Raw genomic sequence first — 21,262 nt, forward strand, 5'->3', positions numbered from 1 at the left:
AATTTGATTGTGGAGATGGTGATTGTTGAGAATATACTAAAACCACTGAATTGTTCTTTAAGTGGATGAATTTTAAGGTATGTGAATCGTATCTTTGAAAAGTTGTCTCAGGGGCGCCTGGGTGGCTCAGTCGTTAAACGTCTGCCTTCGGCTCAGGTCATGGTCCCAAGGTCCTGGGATCAAGCCCCGCATCAGGCTCCCTGCTCGGCGGGAAGCCTGCTTCTCCCTCTCCCACTCCCCCTGCTTGTGTTCCCTCTCTCGCTATGTCTCTATACATCAAATAAAGAAAATCTTAAAAAAAAAAAAAAGAAAAGAAAAAAGTTGTTTTAACAAGAAGGAAAAAGAAAAGTGATCTCCATTCCTTCCAAATTTTATATGTGTCTCTGTCCCAGCATCAACAGGATTAGGCAATTACTATATCCCAAACCTCAACCATCACAAAGGATGCAGGTAAACCACCATATATCTCACCCCTGGGGGCACGGGGAGCCTTGAAAGAAAGGAGGGGAGGAGTCGGGCCACAAGCAGAGTGAGCGCAGACTGACACCAGCCAGTAGCAAGAGCATGACTGACTGCACACTTTTAATTTAATGCCTTTATCTTCCCAAAGATGAAGCATGTTCAGCTTAAAAGTCTCTCTTGGCCAGAGGGCAGCCGTGTTAAAGCTGAAAAAGATCAAGATGTAGTGAAAATTTTATGTTTTGACTCTCAAAATATCTAAACATGTGAGAAATACATGGAAGAGGGGGTAAATGACATATTTACTCCAGTTCACCCAGAGCAAGTAACTGAGGTTGGCATTAAAAACTTGCCTAGAAGAGGGGGGAAATGTAAACTTTAAAAACTATGGCTTAGGGGCGCCTGGGTGGCTCAGTCGGTTAAGCGACTGCCTTCGGCTCAGGTCACGATCCCGGGGTCCCGGGATCGAGTCCCGCGTCGGGCTCCCCGCTCAGCGGGGAGTCTGCTTCTCCCTCGGACCCTCCCCCCTCTCATGTGCTCTCTCTCTCTCATTCTCTCTCTCAAATAAATAAATAAAATCTTTAAAAAAAATTAAAAAAAATAAAAAAAATAAAAACTATGGCTTAAAATTAGTATGATTGAACTTAAAGATCAGACTATGCTTGCTGAGTGTTGTACTCAGGGACTTGTCGGGCTAAGCATAAACCTACATTAGAGATGAATACGAATGTTCAAGGGCAACAATAAAGTATGTTTGTATGGAGGCGGTGCCCCAGTGCTCACATAAGAGTAACTTTCCATGTCATGTGTATGAAAGAGAATTTCCCTCAAATAATTCACAGGAGATCTATTTCCTTCTGGTTGCAGTACTCTACCAGATTATGAGTCTTAAGTAAAAATATTTGCAACACCTGTTTCATGACTTATGGACCATTTGGTAATTTATGGCCATTAAATGTTGGTGCTACAAAGGCTGTTGGAAACCACTTCACACCCCATTCCAAGCCCTCATTTAAGGATGAGGAAGCCGAGAACAAGAAAGAGGAAGGACCTGACTTGTCTGACGACAGAGTTTACCTGACATCTAGTCCACGGCTTTTCGAAGCAGGAAAGAGGGAAGAACTCTCCTCCCTCCATGGGCAATAGACACAGAATTAGAATGTCGTTTTCAAAGAAAGCTGGTATCTTAAGGTAAAGTGACTGCTATGGACAGATTCATATGTCGAAACCCTAACCCCCAGTATGATGGTATTTAGAGATGTGGCTTTTGGGATTAGTGCCATTATAAGAAGAGACAGGAGACAGACAGCCTGCTTCCTCTCCCTACTCTCTAGCACTGAGGATACAAAGAAATGACCGTCTGGAAATCAGGAAGCGGGATCTCACCAGACACCAGATCTGCCCGCACCTTGAACTCCCCAGTCTCCAGAACTGGGGAATAAGTAAGTGTTTGTTGTTTCTACTACCCAGTCTATGGCAATTTGTTATAGCAGCCCGAACTAAGCAGAAATTAAATTTGAACAGCATAAAAAATTTTTCCATAAACCTAAAGAAAAGCCATGACTTGCTGTTTTATTTTTTCCAAAGTGGCAAAGAGATGATGATTTTAGTTGTTTCCACTGGCATCAAAACAAAATAGGCTATTTAAAATGAGAGAATTCTCAGGGCATGTTCAATTCAGCCCCAAACGGATTTTAACAAAATGGCCCGGATCCCGACCCCATTGGCCTTCTAGTCACCCAGGGAGGCATATATCAGTTGTAACCCACTTGTCTCCCAAACCAGGTACCTCATGCAGATAATAGCAATGCTACAGCAATAATTATCCCAGGTGTGTACCTGTCACCAGTTATAAATTATAAGTCCTTCTCCCAGTTTCCCACGCTTTCCCAACAAAGGTGGAGGAATGGTTGTACCTTTGGTGACACTCATCAGCTCTTTCACCTGCAGGATGACTGGAGTCAGGGTTCCTGTCTGGTTCACGGAGGTGATGTAGCTCTCCAGCTCCCCTTCAAACACATCCAGCTCGTCTCTCACATACACGAACACGCAGAACTCAATGATAATGAACTGATACAAAGAGCAAACATTTCAACGTCACACCTGAGTCCAGCCTAGTAGGTGAATAGCATATGGATCACTCTTTGGTTTTGAGATCAAAACTCTTTGAAGTTCCAAACAAATCTGAAATAGACTCTGGACAGTGGCTATCGCAAGATGAGTGGGATTGTGACTTCTTTGAAGACTTTTTTGGAGTCACTTCAAACTCTTTTCTTCACCCAATAGCATACAAGACTAGGTCCTACAAGGGCTCAAGGAACTCTTCATTAATTATATCCAAGTGAAATGACTGCCTAACTGTGACCAAGGAGTGCCCTTGGGGACAATTCCAGCCGTATCTCTCACCGCTGTCCATCTGGCGTCTTGGTTTTAACCACGTTAGAGAAGGTGCTGTTTCCTGTATGCATGTCACATGTGCTCACTCCCATCATCCTGTCATCATGGCTCCATGCCTCCCAGCATCACGCCAAAGCTTCTAGAGTTCCTATTACCATTTTACTTCATCAACCAAATTTTGTTTGTCTTTGAATGTGCAGCTCCAAATGTCACCATCTTCAGGCAGTGTCTCAATCTAGGATAATCACTAAACTTTCAGAGCACTTTCACCTTTTTTCTCTCTTTACACGGCAGGTACTTCATACCACATCATATCCCCTTCTCTTAGGCCATGGGTCTCTTCCAGGCCAAGACTCTGCTGAACCAGCTGTCTTCTCTCTTCCATGTCTTAGCATGGTGCTTGGCATTCAGTAGATAACCACCCAAGACTTAAGGAACACAATAACTCCAAGTCAGTTATTCATATTGCAGAGAACTCCAGTTGTCCATTAAAATCCATTCTCCCCTTCTTTGGGCACAAACCTGGACTACCTTTCCCAGCCTCCCTTGAGTTAGATGTGGCCACATGACATGGTTCTTGCCCATGGAAGAGGAGTGGAAGGAATGTGTGCTATTCCACACGGGCCTTTGAAAACCTTCCACATGCATTTCTCCATGCACCTCCCCCTTCTGCTGACTGGATGCAGAGGGTGAGGGTTCTTAGAGATAATGAGGCACATGATGAAAGAATCTAGGTTATGGAGTAACACGCAGAGGACTGCTGCCCCCAAAACCTGAACACCCACTCGAAATTGTTACATGGCAAAAATATATACAGTGTTAAGTCACTGAAATTTAGGGGTTTATTCAGCATTACTTAACTAATACATTCGTTTAAAACAATCACAGGATTAATTTACATAGGTATCATCCAGAAGACAATTTGGTCTTACCATTTCTATCTCTCCATGTTGACCCCACTTTTGACTCAGACATTTTACCCCAGGAAACTTTGACCACATGAAATGTTTTGATCCCATGCTTAATAAAATATTAAAGTCAGAATTACGCCAACATTAAAATTTTTTTTTTGTTGAGAAAACAAACTTAAATAAGGCACCTATGCTGAAACATGATTATCACCCAAAACCCCATAGTTCCCACTAGGGTACACTCTTGGTGTTGCACATTCTATGGATTTGGACAAACATATAATGACATGTATCTACCATAATAGTATCATACAAAGTATTTTCACTGCCCCAGAAATCTTCTGTGTTCTGCCTATTCATCCCTCCCTCTTCCTAACCCCTGGAAACCACTGATCTTTTACTGTCTCCATAATTTTGCCTTTCAAAATATCACACAGTTGGAATCATACATTGTGTGACCTTTTCAAATTGGCATCTCTCACTTACTAATATGCATCTAAGTTTCTTCCATGTCTTTTCATGGCTTGATAGTTCATTTCCTTTTAGTGCTGAGTTGTATCCCATTGTCTGTATGTACCAAAGATTATTTATCCATTCACCTACTGAAGGGCTCTTGGTCACTTCCATATTTTAGCAATTATGTATAAAGCTGCTATAAACATCCACGTGCAGGTTTTTATGTGGACATAGTTTTTAGTGGGTAAATACCAAGGAAGGTGATTGCTGGATCACATGGTAAGAGTACATTTAGTTTTGTCAGAACCCACCCAAGTATCTTGCAAAGTGGCTGTACCATTTCCATTTCCACCAGCAATGAATGAGAGTTCCTGTTGCTCCACATCCTTATCTGCATTTGATGTTCTCAGTGTCCTGAATTTTGGCATTCTAACAGGTGTGTAGTGGTATCTCATTTTTGTTTTAACTTGCATTTTCCTGATGACATATGCTATAGAGCATGTTTTTGGGTTTTGTTTTATTTTATTTTATTTTATTATGTTATGTTAATCACCAGATATTACATCATTAGTTTTTGATGTAGTGTTCCATAATTCATTGCTTGCGTATAACACCCAGTGCTCCATGGAATACGTGCCCTCCTTAATACCCATCACTGGGCTAACCCATCCCCCCACCGCCTCCCCTCTAAAACACTCAGTTTGTTTCTCAGAATCCACAGTCTCTGATGGTTCGTCTCCCCCTCCGATTTCCCCCCCTTCATTTTTCCCTTCCTACTATCTTTTTTTTTTAACATATAATATATTATTTGTTTCAGAGGTACAGGTCTGTGATTTATCAGTCTTACACAATTCACAGTGCTCACCATAGCACATGCCCTTCCCAATGTCCATCACCCAGCCACCCCATCCCTCCCACCCCCCACCACTCCAGCAATCCTCAGTTTGTTTCCTGAGATTAAGAGTCTCTTATGGTTTGTCTCCCTCTCTGGTTTCATTTTTCTGTAGAGCATGTTTTTAAAAGCTTATTTGCCATCTATCTTCTCTGTGAGGTGACTATTAAGGTCTTTGGTCCATTTTTCAATCTGGTTATTTATTTTCTTCTTATTGAATTTTAAGCACTCTTTGTATATTTTGAATAACAGACTTTATCAGATGTGTCTTTTGCAAATATTTTCTCCCAACGTGGCTTGTCTTTTTGTTCCCTTGACATGGTCTTTTGCAGAAGAAAATGTTTTATTTTAATATGAAGCCCAGCTTATCAGTCTTTCATGGATTGTGTCTTTGGTGTCATATCTAAAAAATCATCACCACTTCAGTGTAGAGAACAAACTGATGGTTACCAGAGGGGAGGCGGGTGGAGGGATGGGTGAAGCAGGTGAAGGGGAATAAGGAGTGCACTTGTTGCGATGAGCACTGGGTGATATATAGAATAGGTGAATCACTATACCGTACACCTGAAATAATATGTTAACTATACTGGAATTAATAAAAACACATACATAAATACATAAATTATTCACACTTACCAGCCCCTTAAATAAACGCTTGATAATGCCAAAAACAGTAACAATAATAAATTTAATTAAAAAAAATTAAAAGTCATCACCAAACCCCCAAGGTCACTTAAATTTTCACCTATTTTACCTTCTAGGAGTTTTATAGTTTTGCATTTGATGTTTAGGTCTGAGATCCATTTTAAGTTAATATTTATGAAGGTCTGTGTCCAGATTAATTTTTTTTTGCATGTGGCTGTCCAGTTGTTCCAGCATCATTTATTAAAAAGAAAATCTTAACTCCATTGTATTGCCTTTGCCCTTTTGTCAAAGATAAGCTGACTATATTTATGTTGGTCTATTTCTTAGATCTCTATTCTGTCCATTGATTCATTTGTCTATTCTTTTGCCAACACCACACTGTCATGATTAGTGTAGCTTTGCAGTAAGTCTTGAAATCGAGTAGTGTCAGTCCTTCAACTTTCTTCTTCTCCTTTAAAATTGTGTTGTCTATTATGAGTCTTTTGCCTCTCCCTGAAAACTTTAGAACCAGTTTGTCAATATCCACAAAGTAACTCCCTGGGATTTTGACTGAGATTTCATTGAATTCCAATATAGGTTCAATCCCAATATATGTAAATCAAGTTGGGCAGTACTGATATCTTGACAATATTGAGTCTTTCCATCCACGAATATAGGATATTTCTCCATGTATTTAGTTGATTTGATTCCTTTCAACACAGGTTTGTAATTTTCCTCATATAGATCTTATACATATTTTATTAGATTTACACTTAAGTATTCCTTTTGGGGGGATGCTAATGTAAATGATATTATATTTTTAATTTCAAATTTCCCTTGTTCAATGCTAATATATAAAAGAGCAATCGACTTTTGTATGTTAACCTTGTACCCTGCAACCTTGCTATAACTGCTTATTAGTTCCAGAAGTCGGGGTTTTTTTAAGACTTTAGGTAATCTCTGCACCCAACATGGGGCTCGAACTTACAACCCTGATATCAAGAGTCTACTGACTGAGCCAACCAGGCACCCCTTCAGGAGTTTTTTCATTGATTCTTTTGGATTTTTTACATACACAATCCTGTCATCTGTGAACGAAGACATTTTTACTTCTTCCTTCTCAATCAGTATACCTTTTATTTCCTTTTCTTATTACTTAGCTAGAATTTCCTAAGTAAATGTTGAGCGGTGAGAGGGAACAGTCTTGCCTTCTTCCTGATCTTAGTGGGAAAGCTTCTAATTTCTCACCATAAAGGATGATGTTAGCTGTAGATTTTTTTGTTGATATTCTTTATCAGATTGAGAAAGTTCCCCTCTATGCCTAGGTTGCTGAAAAATTTTCTCATGAACTCGTGTTGGATTTTGTTAAATGTTTTTCCTGCATCTACTGATATGATCATGTGATTTTTCTTCTTTCAGTTACTGATGTGATTGATTACATTAATTTTTTAATATTGTACCAGGCTTGCATATCTGAGATAAATTCCACTTGGTTGTGGTGTATAATTCCTTTCATATATTGCTAGATTTTATTTGTTCCATTCCATTGTGGTTCTCCTATCCACCTGTCTGTCTCCAATTTTAGGGGCAATAGTTTGCACCATGACTTCTCTTTTCTTATGCATCTAAGAAGAACTGTTGATTTTTCAGTTTGTCCGGATTTTTACTTGTTGTTAGGATGGAGTAGCTTCTTGCAAGCTATTTACATAGAATTGATTTAACTGGAAGTCTCCATAAATAATCCAATTTTATTTACTAGTAATACTCGCCATATGGGTGATAGTGTCCTTGGAGTAAAAATGATAGGGGTCAAAAAATTGTACTTCTTTGATTTACAGAGATTCAGTTTTGACCTAGCTTTTAAAGAATAAGCCCTGTCTTAACCCCACCCCATTTATGAAATAGAAAAGGATTTGTTCCAATCTACTTACAAGGTACAGGCATATGAAAGCCAACACAGTGGTTCCAATCATTCTGCTTGGGAACTGAAAGCAGGGATCCCACTCATAGATTCTGGTTTGGAACCAGGACTTTTTAATCTCCCTGTGAATGAATAAACAAGAAGAAAAGAGAGGCTGTGGTTGGTAAACAAATGTCTGATTCTTCTGAAAATAAACTCATTGCCTCTGCTTCATCTTAGAATGCAGTGAAGAGAAAGAATACTAGTAGATTCGTTTTCATTTTCCCCTCATTCTTAAGAACAGAGACTCAGTTTTACTCAATACAGCAATTCAGCAAACTAAAGGGCTATCACTCCTTTCTTACAGCTAAGAGTGAAAGACTAAGCACAGGCCAATCAGATGTAACCACAGTGTGGTATGGCACTTTGGGGGAAGGAGCTGAGGTAGAATTGACACAGCTGGGAGGCCCACTGCCCTTCCTTCTTTTCTCCTGCCCGCTGTCTAAAATGACGACACGGTGGCTGGTCCAACTTGGAGCCCACTCAGCATCTATCTTGGACATGGACAGCCTTCATGATGACAATCACTAAGAATGGCAGCAGAAAGATGATCAGCAAATTTCCATGGTGGGCAGTCCAGGGTCAGTATGAACTGCCTGCCTCCAGAATTCTTCTACATGAGAAAGGAAGAAATCTCCCTCTTGGTGTGTCCCACTGTCATTTTGCCTTTTCAGCTACACGTAAGCAAATGTAGTTCTAACCAAAGAATGAGTTTTGCCTCTGTATGACCTTGGACTAGCCACGTCCCTTCTCTGGGGCATATTCCCTTCGTACACCGTGGCAGTGGCAGGAATAGGTCACTGAAGACCAGTGCTTTTGTTTGGCCATGAGCTATGCCCTCTTGTATTGGTAACAGCACAACAGTCTTTCTCTGGGAACCTGCTCCCTCTCATCAGTCCTAGCGGTTAAGTGAGGCTGAACCACTTCCTAGTTCCAACGGCGAATATGTGACAGGCTTAATAATCCATTTACTCTAATCGTCTCGCCACAGTAATTGGCTTTGGGAAGACATGTGGTCCAATGTGATCCAATGAATCACAATGGGAGTTTGGTTTGAATTATTAGAAAAGAAAATTTCTTTTTCCTATGAGCTTAAACCAGGAGGGTATAAGCTTAGAGATTCCGGGGGCCACCACAGGGAGGAAGCCCACCTCACTACAAGGCTAACACACATCAAAGCAGAGCTAAGAGAAAATGAGGGAACTCGCCCTGATTCTGATATCAGTGAAGCCCCCAGATCCATCTGCTTCTGAGCTGACCACCTCTGAACTTTCTAGTTAAGGAAGGCCAACACATTTCCTTATTCTCTTTATTCTAGTTTGAGTTGAGTTTCTGTCATTAGCCAACAAGAGTCCTGACTACTCTGAGCCTTTCCAGTCGTCTCAGGGCTCGTCCACATGGGTGCAAACACGGAGGGGTGAACGAGGCACCCCGGGGCTTACTGCAAGGGGGGCTTCCTCAGGAGCCGTTTGACATGCTGTGCCTGGTGAACTTCCAGGAAAGGCTTTTCTTCCTGTGAGAAAAGAGACAGGTGTATGCTGGGGCTCACAAATCCTTGTGACAGGCTCTTGTCACAGAGGCCAGGAATTTGGGGAAAGCCGCTCTTCTGGATGGAGCAGAGGTTAAGAGAGAGCCTCAACAACCGAGCTCTCTGGTTGCAGTTCCCACTCTGCTCCAGACCAGCGACGTGACCTTAGGCGATACAACCCACCTCCCCGGGGCCATGTTTCCTCACGCGGAATGGGAGCAGTATATGTAGTGCCTCCCTCCCAGGGCAGCTGCGCAGACCAGCCCCGCGGGGACTCGCACAGGGCTCCCACTCGGGACTCACCATCTGCAGCTCCCAGCCCAGGTGGACCCTCAGAGCCTTGACAAACATATGCAGGAAGCGGCCCAGCAGGAAGGCCAGGCACAGCAGTGAGGGCCAGTAGAACAGGACCGTCTCGTACCTCCCCAGAAACTGCAACCGGAGCAGAGCATGGGGTGCGGGCTGTTGCTGGGCCAGGGCTGGGCCACCGGTGAAGCTGTGGATGTGGATCAGCCTGCCCCGGCCCACTCCCAGAGCTGGGCGGCCAGGGGTCCATCTCAGCTCCCCCAGCCCCACACCATGGGATGGGCCGTGGCCCACAGTCCAGCAGCCCTGGGTGTGAATCCTAGCACCCCCATTTTATTTTATACAAAGGGCTTTCATGGCTTCATCTGATCCGGGATTAAGTACTGCTACTTTTGGAAAATACACACAACAGAGAGGGAGAGAGAAAGAGGGGTAAGGAGAGGAAACAGGGAGGGGAGCACCGGAGAGGAGAAAGAGGGAGAGAGTAGAGAGAGAAGGAAGAAAAAAAGAAGGAAAGAAGGAAGAAGGGGGGGAGGGGAGGTTGGCAGCAACACGTGTCCAAAAGCACAAGTCTCTTGAGATGGTGCTCATAGTTTTCCTGTGATTTTAGTTTCATTTTAATGAAAAAAAAAAAACCACATACACACACAAAGAACTGTGATCACTGTTTTAGGACAAATAATATTGTGACTTATCTTTCATAATTTAGTGGTGTGGTTGGTTTTGTGGGATTTATTTTTTTAAGATTTATTTATTTATTAAAAACTAATGATGTAATGTATGGTGATTAACATAACAAAGAATTTAAACAAAGATTTATTTATTTATTTCAGAGACAGAGAGAGTGTGTGTGTGAGCAGGGGGAGGGGCAGAGAGAGAGGGAGAGGGAGAGAATCCCAAGCAGACTCCCTGCCCAGTGCAGAGCCAGACGCGGGGCTCCATCCCACGACCCCAAGATCACGACCTGAGCCAAAATCAAGAGTCAGACGCTCAACCGACTGAACCACCCAGGTGCCCCGATTTCATGGTTTTTTTTATTTCCAGAGCAATTGCCCCCATGGGGAGTCGGGTTTTGATGTTGTGCTGTTCCGCTGCAGGACAGAAGCAAGCTGAGATGCAGGGGCTCGTCTCCCCTTCATCCTCTTCTCCGATGTCTACTCACCACTTAGACATCAGACATCACCACTGCCAATATTCCAGTGTCTTTCCTCTCTATCTATCCTTACATGTATATTATAGATTTTTAGATATTATACCAAACACATAGGTCTGTACACATCATAATCAGCTCCCTACATGCTTACAAATTTTTTAAATGTTTATTTATTCATGAAAGTCAGAGAGAGAGAGAGAGAGAGAGAGAGAGGCAGAGGCAGAGGGGGAAGCAGGCTCCCAAGGAGCAGGGAGCCCGATGTGGGACTCGATTCCAGGACCCTGGGATCATGACCTGAGCCGAAGTCAGACGCTTAACCATCTGAGCCACCCGGGCGCCCCCCGACATGCTTACAAATTATGTGCATATGTCACTCTTAATGCTGAATAGTGCATTGTTTAGATGAACCAATTGTGGGCACCTGGGTGGCTCAGTCAGTTAAGTGACTGCCTTCGGCTCAGGTCATGATCCTGGAGTCCCTGGATCGAGTCCCGCGTCAGGCTCCCTGCTCGGCGGGGAGTCTGCTTCTCCCTCTGACCCTCCCCCCCTCTCATGTGCTTTCTCTCTCTCTCATTCTCTCTCTCTCAAATAAATAAATAAAATCTTTAAAAAATATATTAAAAAATATAGATGAACCAATTTTATTTCAAGTTTCTCCAATACTTGACATTTTAGACTCTTCCAATGTCTCATTTTTATAATGTTTCCATGAACACATTTAAGAACATGAGATGAAATCTTTATAATTACCTTAGTCTGAATTTCAGTCCCTTGGTTTTTAACTTATAAGTCCCATTAGTCCCTGAGCCTCACTTTCTTGTCAGTGAACTGGGGACAGCACTAACAGCCTTCAAAGGGCCTTGAAGCACCCTGAACTATGCAATAGTTAATCTGGGGGGCTGAGCCTCAAACAACACCTAGTACATAGCAGTTCTTAACGTTAGTGATTCTGAGCATAGAGGTAAGACCCTGCCCTCTTCCTTAATTAACCATGAATATTTCAAATTTCAAAAGAACCTCAGGAAGACTGGAAGCTCTCCAAGGTACCAAAGAAAATGCCTGTGAGCTGGAATCTCTGGCACTATGAGCAGAGTGGAGGGCATCTTTCTGGGCAGAGGTATGCTAGAATGTTCTTAATCTCAGCATAGAGATGCAGAGGGAAAGCCCAGCCCCCAAACTCATTTTCCAATCCAGCTCCCCCGACTCTCTTCATCACACCCTATAGTCTCCACAGTGAGTGAAGCCCAGGGGAGACTTTGGCAAGGCTCCCATCAGCTCCTAACCCCAGTGGCCTGCTGGTGCTCCCCCCATCTGCCTAGTAACTCTTCTAGATGCAGTGTGACATGCTCTTTCATCTTGCTCCTTTTCCTCACGTACAAGACCAAAGAGATGAACCAACCCCCCAGTTCCAAGAAGGACAATGCATGGCAAACCTGGAGGGTTCATCCAGCCCTAGTCTCTCATTGTATAGACAGAGAAAGTAAGGCTACGTGAAGGAATGGGAAGAAATGAGCTTTGGAGTCAGCCAGACCTGGTCTCAACTCTCGAATCTGCTACTTCTGAAGAGTTAATACACTTGGCCTCCATTTCCTCACCTGTGAAATAGGTCTGCTGAGAGGCTCCCCACCTTGAGGGACTACTGTGAACAGCAGCTAAGGGAACATATGTCTGTGAATGAGCACCCTGATGAACATAAGGTGCTGTACAAATGGAATCATGAATGGCTCCAACTCTCCTTCTGTTCACAGAACTGAGGCCCAGAGAGTGGCAGGGGTTGTCCAATGTCACACAGCAAATTGGTCATGGTGACAGGACTGAATACTCTACACATAGATCAGCGGGGACTCACCTGCCCATGGGGACACTCTGTGATGTAAAGGACGGTGACAGCAAACCTGCAGGACAAAAACAGGGTTTGGGGTACTGTGGCCGCTCCTAGCATGGTCCCTGAAAAGAAGCCCAGATCCCATCAGCCTGGAGCTACCTCCCCTTTCCTTCCTCCTCCGGAGGGCTGGTGCCCAGGCCTCCATGTACGTACGTCCCTCCCAGATCAGACACCCTGCTTATGCTAAAGTACATGCACCAAATTCATCTCACATGCCCTCAGATAGGACACAAACCCGGGATCCACACAGCAGAGCACAAGTCCGTGAGGGAGCTCCTTCTCCCTGCCAGGGGCACAAGCTGAAGCCTGCAGAGGGAAAGGAATCTGTCCAGAGTCACACCTGGAGCCAGGACCGAGGCCCAGGTCTCCCAACTCTGGTGTCCATGCTCCTTCTGCCCAGCCTGGCCTTGTCTGGAAACGGTGCCCTGAGGAACAAGTCTCAAGGCTTTAGCCTCCCGACACACGGTCCTGGTCACCTTCCAGCCCGATTCATCTCCCAGGGAGTGCAAGCCGCTGAGTGAGTCCCCCCACCCTCTCCTCCCCAGGGCAAAGGTTTGTCAGAGGCCAACAAGATGGTACTATTACTCCACGTCTAACCCCGGACACACTCTCTTTTCATTTTATAAAGCGAGCCATCTACAGACTTAGGAATTGTAGTCACTGGGGCGTCAGCTGCTTATGAGCCCCTGCAGTGGCCTGCACACGGGCCTAAGGACCCCCTGCATCACAGAAGTGCTGCAGGGGGGAAGCCGGCTCAGTGAGGGGGACAGAGGCGCGAAAGCAGAATGCTCGTGGGATTATTCAGGCAGCAAAGACTCCTGGGGCCAGTCCTGTGCCAGTGCTGAGGGCACAGAAATCAACAGGAGGGTCAAGAAGTTCTCCATCTGTGGGGTCGACAATCTATGAAGGATGAGCCTGTATCTACCACCGGATCGAGTTGGGGAAGATAATCCACAGGGGAAACAGCAAAATATAGACAAAGAGACCAGAAAGCATGACCCACAGGGGTTATCTTGTTATCTAGCGTGTTCCCTGGCTCAGAGTGAGGAGATAATAGCATGTTTGCCGAGTAAGTGGGTGGATGAAGGAACACAGGAGTCCGGTGTGACCGGAGGGTGTGTGCTGGACACTGTGGGAGATAGAGAGATAGGAGATGCCAGACCGCAGTGGCCCTGAACGTCAAGCTGAGGTGCATGGACTTCCCCTGGGCTCCTGGGGGAAACATGCCAGCACAGAAGAGAAGCATCCAAATGGGACTCCTGCATCCCCCCACTGGGACCCTGGGCAGTTTACAGAAATGAAGTTTGCTATATCACTGACTTCGGGGAATATTCTAATCACAAGTGGGCTGTGAAGCAGAAAGCATGCTGGCCTGACCTTCTGCAGCCTAAAGTGCGGTCCCAGAGAGAGGCCACAGTGGAACCCGGGACCAGTCACCCCACCTGCCCATCATGAGCCTCAGGTCTGGGCAAAGAAGCCCTCCCCAGGGAGCTGAGAGGTCACCCCCAGCCCTTTGTCCAGAGGTCAGCCACGGCCAAAGGAGTCACAGGAAGGCAGGCAGGCAGCGTCCGTCTTACCAGATCAGAGAGTAGCCGAAGCCGAGGATGGAGCTGAGCAGCCGGAACTCCGACGAGAGGCAGGCAAAGAAGGGGAAGTGGGACAGGCCGACTTCCATGCCTCCGATCAGCAGCACAAAGGCTGGGAGAGACAGGGCCAGAGATGCCATGAATCTTTTTCCACGGGCTCCGGGCATCCCAAGGAAGCTATGGGGCTTTACACCGACTTCCAGTCGCAGGCCTCAGGACCCAAGGAGATGAGAGGACAAGCCCCAGCTCAGCAAGGAGGAATGCGGGAATGCCTTTCACTCTTGCAACGGACCCTTCCTGGGACCTCTTCCATGCCAGGCACTGGCTAAGTATTGGGATGAAGAAGACCTGGTCCTTGCCTTTGGGCAGCTCACACTATGAGGTGCAGGCAAACCACATACCTGAACAAACAGTAACCACCAAGAGTACAGCACGGCAAGAGCACCATGGCAACACAAAGTGTAGTGATGTGTGTGCACAAAACCTCCTGTCCTTTCTACACAAGCAAATGATAATAGTCATTCTGCCACTGACTAGCTCTTAGAGAATCTAACAGGCTCCAGGAAAATCTAATCGTGCAAGACGACCTTCACAAAGTATCTGCTTTGAGCTGGCTCCAGAGCCAGACACTAAGGCTACAGGAAGAATGAACAAGCTTCTTGCTTTGAGATGCTTGCAGTCCAATAGAGAAGACAGGGAGGAAGGTGAGTGGTGTGTTAACGGAGGCACAGTCGATCTGCTATGGGGACAAGAAGGGGAAGCCACCGACTTCACCTAGGGTCTGGATCAGGGAAGGCTTTCTAGAGGTGGTGACATTTAGCAAGGCCAGGAAATACAAACAGGGGTTTGTAAGAGGGAGAGAAGGGAAAGAAGGGCATTCCTCCCTCAGATGGGAGGTGGTCAGCTGCGGTTGGTCCGTATTTACATGCATGTGAACGGCAGGCGGCCGGCAGGACAGGGCCCTCCATACAAGGAAGAATTTCTGTGAGGATAGAAGCCACAAGAGCATAATTTTGCAATCTCCCTGTCATAGAAGCAGAGTAACTAAGATGGCAAAACCAAACCCACAGACAACATCTACCAGAAATCTAGGTCTTGAGACCATTTGGTTTCGACATCTGAGTAAGAGGAAGCAGAGGAAGGCAGCGGGATGTCCGAAGGCCTGAGAAAAGAAGAACCTCAACCTGCCAGCAGACACAAGACACTGAAGCTGAAATCCCAGCTGAAAGTGGGCAAGGTGCTGAAGACCGTGAGTCACGGGTGAGAAAGAGCCGGCGGCCGTGACCTCAGTCTGCTGACTACCTCAGGCCCCTCCCACGACACAGCCCCCCATGGAGGCGGCCTGCAGACCCGTCAGACTCCAAAGTGAGAGGGAGAGGAACATCAGGAGCTGGGAAACAGTGGGTCCAGATGCCAGTGGGGGGAAGAGGCTGACTGGGAAAGGCTGAGGGTGTTAGGGGGATACACCTCTATAATCACGTTGTGAAAACAGAAGAGAGGAATTTCGAGCCACAAAGCAAAAAATGATGTTCTGACCCTGCCAGGTGCCCCACAGCGCTGGTCTTCAGGGACCTGCAAATCCAGACAGCAATTAGATACTACTTCACACGTGCTCAGATGGCTGCCATTGTTTTAAAAATAGAAAATACTATTGGGGAGGATGTGGAGAGATTGGAGCCCTCGTAGGCTGCAGATCAATGGAACAGAGCAGAGTCCAGAAACAGACCCATACATATATAGCCAATTGTTGCTGACAAAGGTCCAAAGGCAATTTTGTGGGCAAAGGACAGGTTTTTGAAATACAAAGTATTGGAAAAAATGGATAACCAAAGGCAAAAAAAAAAAAAATGAACTTCAATCTGTACCTCACACTATATGCAAAACATTAACTCAAAATGTATCATAGACCTAAATGCGAAATATCATGACTATAAAGCTTCCAGAAAAAACACAGGAGAAAGTCTAAATGACCTTAGATTAGGTAAAGATCCCTTTTCTGACACCATAAGCATGATCCATAAAAGAAAATGAATAAATTAGATTTCATCAAAATTTTAAGACAGCTTTTCAAAAGAAATTGTTGGTAGAATGAAAACAAAAGCCACAGACTAGGAGCAAATGTAATTCAGACATCTGATAAAGGACTTATATACAGAACTAGATATAGAACTATCAAAACTCAATATGAAGAACACAAAAACCCTAATTTTTATAGATAAGGAAAGCGATTTGGACCCTTCACCAAAGAAGCTATAGGGATAGTAAATAAGCACATGAAAATGTGCTCAACATCATCAGTCATTATGAAAATGCAAATTAAAACCACAATAAGACAGCATTACATGCTTAGAATGGCTAAAATTAAAAAGACTTTGTTTATTCATTTGTTTTTTAGAATCTACATATGAGTAAAATCATATGGTATTTATCTCAGTCTGACTTGCTTCACTTAGCATTATACCCCCTAGATCCATCCATGTTGTTGCAGATGGCAAAGATCTCATCCTTTTTATGGCTGAGTAATATTCCTCTGTGTGTGTGTGTGTATGTGTGTGTACCACATCTTCTTTGTTCATTTATTGATGGGCACTTAGGTTGCTTCCATATCTTGGCTATTGTAAATAATGCTGCAATAAACACAGGGTGCTTATATCCTTTCAACTTAGTGTCGTCATTTTCTTTGGGTAAATACCCAGTAGTGGAATTACTGGATCATATAGTAATTCTATTTTTAATTTTCTAGGACTCTCCATACTGTTTTCCACAGTAGCTGTACCAATTTACATTCCCACCAACAGTGCGTGAAGGTTCTTTTTTCTCTACATCCTCACCAACACTTGTTATTTCATAAACAAACAAACAAAAAGCAGAATCAGATCTATATTTACGGAGAACAAACTGATGGTTGCCAGAGAGGGGGTGCAAAATGGGTGAAGGGGACTTAGAGGTTGCCAGTTATGAAATGAGTAAGTCACAGGAAGAAAAGCAGCCAAGGGAATACAGTCAATGATATTATAATAGTGTTGTATGGTGACAGATGGTAGCTGCACTTGCAGTGAGCAGAGTATAACATACAGAGATATTGAATCATTATGTTGTACACCTGAAACTAATGCAATTAAATTAAAAATTTTTTTGAGAGAGACAGTGCATGCATGAATGGGGGTGGGAGAGAGGGGCAGAGGAGGGAGAGACAGAATCTTTTTTTTTAAGATTTATTTATTTATTTGAGAGAGAGAGTAGGGTGGTATGGTGGGGAGGGGCAGAGAAAGATTCTTTTTTTTTAAGATTTAATTTTTTATATTTGTCAAAGAGAAAGAGAGACAGAGATAGCGAGGGAGAGCACAAACGGGGAGTGGCAGAGGGAGAAGCAGGCTCCCTGCTGAGCAGGAGCCCAATGAGGGACTCGATTCCAGGACCCTGGGATCATGACCTGAGCTAAAATCAAGAGTCAGGCACTTAGCCGACTGAGCCACCTAGGTGCCCCCAAAATTATTTTAAAAAGAGATTGACTCCAGGAAACAAACTGAGGGTTACAGAAGGGAGCAGGGTGGGGGGTTGGGGTAACCGAGTGAAGGGTATTAAGGAGGGCAGGACTGGTGAGGAGCACTGGGTGTTATACACAACTAATGAATCACCGAACACTACATCAAAAACTAATGATGTACGATATGTTGGCTAATTGAAAATAATAAATTAAAAAATAAAATAAAATAAAATAGAATAAAAACTGAGAAAGAAGGGGAAAAATAAAAAGAGACTGACAAGAACAGTATAAATAAAAAACAAAAAGACTGACCATGTGCTGCCAAGGATATAGAGAAACTGGAAGTCTCACATACTGATGGTGGTCATCTAAAATGGAACAATCACTTTGAAAAACAGTTTGACAATTTCTTTAAAAAGTATGATCTACTACAGGAAGTGTATGATCCAGCCATTCCACTCACAGGTATTTACCTAGGAAAAATGGAAGCAGAGGTACACACAAAGACCTGTACACAAATGTTCATAGCAGCCTGATTTGTAATAGCTAAAGATGCAAATAAATCAAATGTCCATCAAGAGGTGAATGGGCGGGCACCTGGGTGGTGTGGCGGGTTACAAGGCTGACTTTCGGTTTCGGTTCAGGTCATGGTCTCAGGGTCATGGAATTGAGCCCCAGGTTGGGTTCCACACTTAGTGCGGAGGCAGCTTGAGCCTCTCCCCCCTCTCCTTCTCCCACTCCTACCCCACCCACCACCCCAGGGGCACGCTCACTCTCTCTCATGAATAAATCAATCTTGTAAAGAAAAAAAAAAAAAAGGTGAATGGGTACACAAACTGTTTTCTCCATATAATGGAACACCACCTGACAATAATAAGGAATGAATTTCTGGCACATGTTAAATGTATATGAATCTCAAAATAACTATGCTGTGTGAAAGAAGCCACACCAAAAATAAAAAGTACATTCTGTATAATTCCATTTATATAAAATTCTGGAAAAAGATCAGTGATGAGGGCAGTGACGGAATAAGGTGGGAAGGAGAGATTACAAAAGGCGACAAGGAAATTATGGAATTCATTGTCTTGATTGTGGTCATGATTTCATGGACGTAAACATTTGTCAAAACTCATCAGACTGTACACCTCAAAGAGATGTGTGGTGGTGTATCATGTCAGTTTTAATTTGCATTTCCCTAAAGACTAATGAGATGCCGGTGGGCATTTGCTCTTACAGGCCTGGAGGCCCTGAGAGAGAACTGGGCTGGACAGAGAGGTTTGGAGTCATTGTACTGGAATGGCTGAATACGTAAATTAGAGTTGATCCTTCAGGGAGAACGTGAGGCATGGGGAACGAAGAGGCCTCAGACCAATGGCCAAAGAAATAAGTATTGCTCTGTGAGGAGGAATCCCAGGGCTTGCTGATATCAAGAAGGCAGAGATGGCTAGGACTCAGGACTCAAATTTTTGGGGTAGGTGATGGTGAACCTACTTTTTGAGCCATTGTTCTATGTCTATAGGAGCTCAGAATCTCCCTGAGAGAAAGCCCCACAAACAAGCTTTGACCTGGCGGGCAAGGCATTTTTCTTGGGCAAGTTACAGGCAGCGAAGAAGCAGACTACTCATATAACATTTATTTTTTTTTATCCCCTGATCCCAGGGAACCCCTGCCACGCAATCTCTGAGAGCAAGACTTGCCATCGCAAAATTCCCAGCGGGTATGAGGCAGTCCTTACCTTGGGCCCACTGCGGGATCTGCAAGGGCTGGTAGCCTTCCGAGAACAAGAACATGACCTTATTGGCTGTGGCCCCAAAGGCGATTCCATAGGACCATCGGTTACTAAAGGTGCCCACCAAGTCCAGAGGTCTGTGAACAAGAGAAACAGCTCATGAGGCCAGACCGTGGCTCATTCCCACAGTTCACCTCCAAAGTATCAATCCTACCCTGAGGAGGGATTATGGGGTGGTGAATTATTCACTTCAACTGACATTTTCTGAGGCCCTCAGGGCTAATTCTGGGGGTAAGCATGGATTCAGGGTACTGAAGTGAGGAAGACCAAAATCTTTGCCCTTGAGGAGCTCCAAGGCTTGGGGGAGGGGAGTGGGGGGAGGGACACAAGCAAGGACACTAATAACCATGACAACAAACAAAAATGGGTGAGTTTCATCTAGGAGAGACACAGGCAGTATGACTCAGGAGACCGTAACAAGGAGCATGTACTCGACAGGCTTGGGGGAGGCTGCCCTGTGCCCAGCCACTAGGAGAGCCCCAACATCCCTGGGAGGGTCTGGGTAGCATTGGCCATGCTGGTTCCACGCCAGCATACCTTCCCAGCCACAGCTGATTGGACCAGGGGGTGACCACCTGACTCTGGATGGGCCAGTCAGATGCCTGGTCTTGGATTTTGGCTTTCTGACCTGAGGACACGAGCCAGTCAGCTGTTAAAATTCTGTTCTGGAAAGTCCTGCCAAGTTGGGATCAGAGTTGGTGCTAGAGGCAAGTGGAAGTTTTAGGGAAGCAAAGATCCTAAATCAGATGATAAAGTCAGACAGCAGAGAGGACACTAGTAAAATGGTGCTGAGGGGCTCCTGTGATGCAGGGAGGCAGGAATAGAATTAGTCTCCCAATAATGCCCATCTCAAGAGACCCAGTGGCCATGAGGCCAGCCTTGCCAGTTCCGGTGAAATCTCTGTAACTTTATAAAAATCCTTTCTTTTCCTTTTACAAAAACAAGCTTTACAGGATATCTGTTTCTTCTAACCAAAATGGCTCTGTCTAGATCAAAGTAAAAAACCACATCTGGAAAAAAGAGAAGACTTTCCCATCAAAGTGGCATCTGAAGCGACTTTGGTGAAAACTCTGGGGGCAATGGGAGCAATGCATGGAGGCAGGGACCTGGGGCCAGGATCTGGATCTCACCTCCTGCCCCCTTAGTCTTTCTCAGCTTCCCCTTCAAGTCTCAGCTCAAGGAGCACCTCTTCCAGGAAGCCACCATCACCCCGACCACTCCCTGCAGGCCCACCCAGTTGCTGCCTTGTCTGTGTCCCCTCAGCCCTAAGGGCATGTCCGTGTCGCAGCACACCTCTCTGCATTATTGTTTGTCTAGGAAACGATACACTCCAAGGAGTGAGTACCTAGCACAGGATCTTGAAAAGAGTAGGTGCTCACTGCACATTCACCAACACGCATTTTGTGGACATGAACCGAATTCAGTCAGTCCCACCCATGGTACCTCAGAGATATGTGAGACTGTTTGCATATCTTTCAGACAGATGGCAGCCCCCACTCTGCTCATGTCAGAGACACCATGGGCGGCAAATGAAGAACTGCTTGACAAACTGTGGTGTGCCACGCACATGTGAGGGGCTTCTGATGCGTGAAGACGGTGGGCCAGAGCTCCTCAGAAAAGCAGGGGTTTTGATGGGAAAGTGGCCAGGGAGCAAGCAAGGTGTGCTGTTACCAATCGAATTCAAAGCAGTTCCACATGACCCATACAGAGCTCCTACTTCTTAAAAAGTCCCGCACGAGGCCCCGCATGTCAGATGCCCAGGGCAGAGTCTGCCTCTGCGCCCCAACCAGCGTAGCTCAGGCCTGGCAGTTTGGGAGTGGCTGACCCCT

At 44.9% G+C, this 21,262-nt stretch overlaps 1 protein-coding gene across 1 annotated transcript in view; it reads right to left on the bottom strand.

The window, feature by feature from the left end:
• The window catches only part of LOC112836730 (stimulated by retinoic acid gene 6 protein-like), a 61,093-nt gene that overhangs the window by 12,753 nt on the left and 27,078 nt on the right, over nt 1-21,262 (bottom strand). The window contains exons 5-11 of the mRNA XM_025888643.2: nt 19,380-19,510; nt 14,149-14,269; nt 12,536-12,581; nt 9,531-9,659; nt 9,142-9,212; nt 7,671-7,782; nt 2,376-2,529 (exon numbers count right to left, since the gene is read on the bottom strand). Of these exons, the coding sequence (XP_025744428.1) occupies nt 2,376-2,529; nt 7,671-7,782; nt 9,142-9,212; nt 9,531-9,659; nt 12,536-12,581; nt 14,149-14,269; nt 19,380-19,510 (764 nt within the window). The remainder of the gene's footprint in view (nt 1-2,375; nt 2,530-7,670; nt 7,783-9,141; nt 9,213-9,530; nt 9,660-12,535; nt 12,582-14,148; nt 14,270-19,379; nt 19,511-21,262) is intronic.

This window comes from Callorhinus ursinus, unplaced genomic scaffold (genome assembly GCF_003265705.2).
Source record: "Callorhinus ursinus isolate GAN/ISIS: 27379988/994484 unplaced genomic scaffold, GSC_fseal_2.0 scaffold24, whole genome shotgun sequence".
Classification (NCBI taxonomy): Eukaryota; Metazoa; Chordata; class Mammalia; order Carnivora; family Otariidae; genus Callorhinus; species Callorhinus ursinus.